The sequence below is a fragment of the Frankliniella occidentalis genome, unplaced genomic scaffold (genome assembly GCF_000697945.3).
Source record: "Frankliniella occidentalis isolate FOCC.00 unplaced genomic scaffold, Focc_3.1 Scaffold161, whole genome shotgun sequence".
Taxonomy (NCBI): Eukaryota; Metazoa; Arthropoda; class Insecta; order Thysanoptera; family Thripidae; genus Frankliniella; species Frankliniella occidentalis.
The window spans coordinates 254,135-258,423 of NW_026267287.1; the positions used below are offsets into that span (position 1 = coordinate 254,135).

Consider the following 4,289-nt stretch of genomic DNA (forward strand, 5'->3'; position numbering starts at 1 on the left):
AGGGGGGGGGGGTGCTCATCGCTCGTCAGTTCGCGTTCACCTCGCGCCGTGTGTGGACCGTACGCGAAGCACGGTTCTGCAAAGCGCAGCAGCTATTATTGTTACTTATTGTTACTACCTTTGGAGAAAAGTGAGGATACCTTCGTGATTCGCAAGGTCATCGCAGCATTACTTCGCTCTTTGGGTGAGTGATAAGTGACAGAACTGCGGATGAGTAGTCAAATCGACAAATGGACACATTCCGTTCTCTGGGGCCCACCATGGTAGTAATGCCTGTTGCATGTAGTACTCTAAGGCCTCCAAAGGAAATTGAAACCTCCAAAAGTGAGGCCCGTGCCTGTTAGAGGGACAGCATAAACTTGTCCCGCACGGAAAGAGTTAAGCCCAACCTAGCCCTCCATAACCTCTCGCCTCGTGTGTACGTACCTTGAAGCCGGTCGGGCACCATTCGACGAACTGCACCGTGCGCTCCTTCTTCATGAGGGCGATGGCTGCGTTGACGTCCTTCGGAACCACGTCCCCGCGGTAGAGCAGGCAAACCGCCATGTACTTGCCATTGCGCGGGTTGCAGTTAACCTGTTTATTACCCACACTTGGAAATTATTGTCTTCTAGTTTAGGTGTTTTGTCAAATATGTTCAGTAGCTCCTTAGAAGGGTACGAATGTTGCGCACCATCTGGTTGTTCGGCTCGAAGCAGGACTTGGTGATGTCCGCGACAGTCATCTTCTCGTGGCCGACCTTGTCGGCGGATATGACGGGAGCGTACGTCGCCTTTGCAGGTGCCGGAGAAGAGTTAGTGACAGTTATAGTCGTACTGACGAAAGAACAACACAGTTGCCCCTATCTTCACCACGCTTTTCAGCCAGTCGGTGTGCTGTTCTTTCGTCAGACGGACCATACAGTATGAGTAAAAATGAAGGCAAAACACACAGACTTTGCTTACCAGTGGGAAGTGGATGCGCGGGTAGGGGACGAGGTTGGTCTGGAACTCGTTGAGGTCCACGTTGAGCGCGCCGTCGAAGCGCAGCGAGGCCGTGATGGAGGACACGATCTGGCCGATGAGGCGGTTGAGGTTGACGTAGTGCGGCCGCTCGATGCCCAGCTTCTCCTTGCAGATCTGGTAGATGGCCTGGTTGTCCACCAGGAAGGCGACCTCGCAGTACTCCAGGGTGGGGTGCGTGTACAGGATGGCGTTGTACGGCTCCACCATGGCCGTGGCCACCTGCGGCGCAGGGTAGATGGAGAACGTGAGCTTGCTCTTTTTGGGGAAGTCCACGGAGAGTCGCTCGAGCAGCAGCGACGCGAAGCCCGAGCCGGTGCCGCCGCCAAACGAGTGGAAGATGAGGAAGCCCTGCAGGCCGTGGCAGTGGTCGGCCATCTTGCGGATGCGGTCCAGGGTCACGTCGATGATCTCCTTGCCGATGGTGTAGTGGCCGCGGGCGTAGTTGTTGGCGGCGTCCTCCTTGCCCGTGATGAGGTGCTCCGGGTGGAACAGCTGGCGGTACGCCCCCGTGCGCACCTCATCTGGAGCGGGGAGAGCGTCAGAGCAAGTTCAGGTGGGCTGTCCTCCCTCCTCAACGCCAACGTTGCGACGCGTGCTCACCCACGACGGTCGGCTCGAGGTCCACGAAGATGGCCCTGGGCACGTGCTTGCCGTTGGCCGTCTCGGAGTAGAAGGTGTTGAAGGAGTCGCCCTCGCTGCCGACCGTCGTGTCGGCCGGCATCTGGCCGTCGGGCTGGATGCCGTGCTCCAGGCAGTAGAGCTCCCAGCAGGCCGACCCCATCTGCACGCCCGCCTGGCCGATGTGGATGGAGAGGCACTCCCGCTGCGGGGACAGACACGAGCACCGCGTCAGCCCCTCAGCCGGCCCCGGGGCCGAGGCTGGCCGGCAGCTGCCGTAGTGTAACCCGGCCCGAGTGCAGGTGCGGGTCAGAAATTAGGTCGAACAGCGAGGCGTGGACAAATCAATCGGCTGACCCCCGGCCGGCGCCGGCCGCCGTGGCGGCACGGGACGCCGGGGCCGGGCGCGGGCGGACACGGAAGTGCGACATGTAGGTGAGTGGGGTCCCGCGGCCCGGGGGTCCTCCCCTGTGCAGCTCCTGCCGTCGATATCGTCCGGACAGTGACCGGGCCCTGCCGGCCTCACCCCTGCGCGACCCACTAACGTATCGCGGCGCGGACGATGACGCGAGATATGGCACCCGAACCCTCACGCTATGAATTTGTAATTATGGCATAGACATGTCCGCGTGGCCGCGTTTCCGAGGCTGAGCGTGCATCGGTGGGCTTCCCCGCTGCTCCCCCTCCCCGCGCGTTGGTCGAGAACTTTGTCACGGTAACGACTAACAACCGCCTTGTGTTGCGGGTGGCATTTTATCGATGAAAAGTGACGACTTCAATCATGTCTTGACCCTCGATTGAGTGGTGGTTTCTGACCGTTTAACCTAAACTCCCCCGAAGGAGCACACGCGGTTCGCCCGCCTTGACGGCCCGTCTCGACGCGACCCTGGAGGTCGGCAGGTGCGGCCCCGGCGCGCCCCACGGACGGGACGGTTGGGTCACCGCCACGTCAAATATTCACGACCGCGTTTTCCAGTTAAGCCATTACCTCTGCGGCGCGCGGTGCACGCGGCCGCCCGACCTATATCGACCTTCGCGACCTTGAAGGTCTCGTTCATCTTCTTGAGGAGCATCCGAGGGCGAGGGGTACTTCACTCTAGATTCAAGTGTTCACAGATTTTCTGTCTTTTCTTGACCTTTTTTTCCTCTGAGTTTTCCTTCACTTTTTGGGTATTTTTTTCTGACTGTTTTGGAAGGTGTAACTTACCCTGTGTCGGGGCCACACACGGTGTGCAAACCCTAGGGACTATGGCGCCTTGCCTTTACTGGTGGAGCGAGTAGGCAAACCCGCCTTCTGTTGTGTTGGCCCTAACACACGGTGCACTGATTTTGAGACGCAGTCCCCAGTATTGTCTTTTCGAGTGAAGCGCCCCTCCGGAGCTGCACGGCTACGCCGACCTGCTTGATGTGCTCGACGACGTCCACTCCACTCACCCCCTGGCTCGCGCCTCCTCCGGACCCTAGGCGTTCACCCATGGCGGCTGCAGGGGTGCTAGTGGAGCGCGGTGCGCGCACGATCCTGGTCGGGCCCGGGGAGCGACTGGTGGGCGGCTACGCTAAGGTGAGGCGGCGACCCCCAGGCCCGCCGAGACCCCTTTTGTACCGGGTGACGGATGGCCACAAGGCTGAGCCACCCTAAGGGGCCGCGGCCCACACACAGGATACGAGCCATTTAGGAGGAATGAGATATTTTGCTCGACGGCTTTGATATTAGGTTTGGTCATAGTAGCTTATCATACCCTGTGATCAGATACAAACTTGTAGAACGTGTTTTTTTTTTTTTGTGGAAATTTTGGTGTTTATATCCCTCAATTGACTAGAGTGTGTGAGACATAAACACAAACATTTCCTAAAAATACTAAGTTTGCATGCCCTGGCTATGATGAAACTGCCCCACCAGAGGGAAAATAATATTACCCAAGTGGTTACATCTACTCATTACGGACTTCCCAACAATTTTCTTTTACAACCCCCAGTTCGTAGTAAAGTGACGTATCCCACTTCCTAAAACTGACCTAATTTGTGCCCCCCCCCTCCCTCACCTTCCCAAATGGGCCAAGTTAGGTGCGCCGCCCCGGCTTTCACCCTGCGCACACCTCAACAGTCAACAACATGACGGAGTTGTGCGAATCTAGTTCGCGCGCCTTCAACAGGAGGCCCTGACCTCCTTTTTGGGGGGTAGGACTAGGACTTCCCCGCTCGGTGCTGGCCTGTCTCCGGGTACCGCACCGCCCCAACACTTCCAGACACGCGCCTCCCGAGTGCGAGTGATCTGTCATCTCTAAGTGCACGACCCTCCTGGACTACCGGCACTGTGCGGTCTAACCAAACGTTCGTCACACAACACGGTAAAAAGAACATCTTGAAATTCAAACAAATTCCTTAAAAACTGTCTATTGAAAACCAAGCAGATCGCTTGAAATCCAAAATGCCCTTTTTTTACCGTAAAATACGGGGAGAGGGGGGGGGGGATCGGCGTCCGATCTTACTGATTTCATCATGTTGGCCGGCGTTCGGGGCGGTCTCGAAGTCCGTCAGTGTCGTCCTCTCGACGGCGCGTGGCTTTGTGCTCCGGCGTGCTGTACTTCGCGCCGCCGACTGACAGGAGAGCCGGACACCGGAGGCCCGACCCCTAATCAGTCCCCTCCACCCCGTCCGACTGGGGGG

General features: G+C 58.1%; 1 protein-coding gene across 2 annotated transcripts in view; it reads right to left on the reverse strand.

The window, feature by feature from the left end:
• The window catches only part of LOC113210593 (tubulin alpha-1C chain-like), a 10,420-nt gene extending 6,195 nt beyond the window's left edge, over positions 1-4,225 (reverse strand). The window contains exons 1-5 of one of the 2 annotated variants that reach the window (XM_052271417.1): positions 4,112-4,225; positions 1,605-1,827; positions 945-1,525; positions 674-772; positions 427-576 (exon numbers count right to left, since the gene is read on the reverse strand). In XM_052271417.1, coding sequence (XP_052127377.1) covers positions 427-576; positions 674-772; positions 945-1,525; positions 1,605-1,827; positions 4,112-4,123 — 1,065 coding nt within the window. In that variant the 5' untranslated portion in view covers positions 4,124-4,225. Of the gene's footprint in view, positions 1-426; positions 577-673; positions 773-944; positions 1,526-1,604; positions 1,828-3,056; positions 3,173-4,111 lie in introns of those variants that run through there. The other variant, XM_052271415.1, reaches the window with a different exon arrangement.
• Between the last annotated feature and the right edge of the window lie 64 nt (positions 4,226-4,289).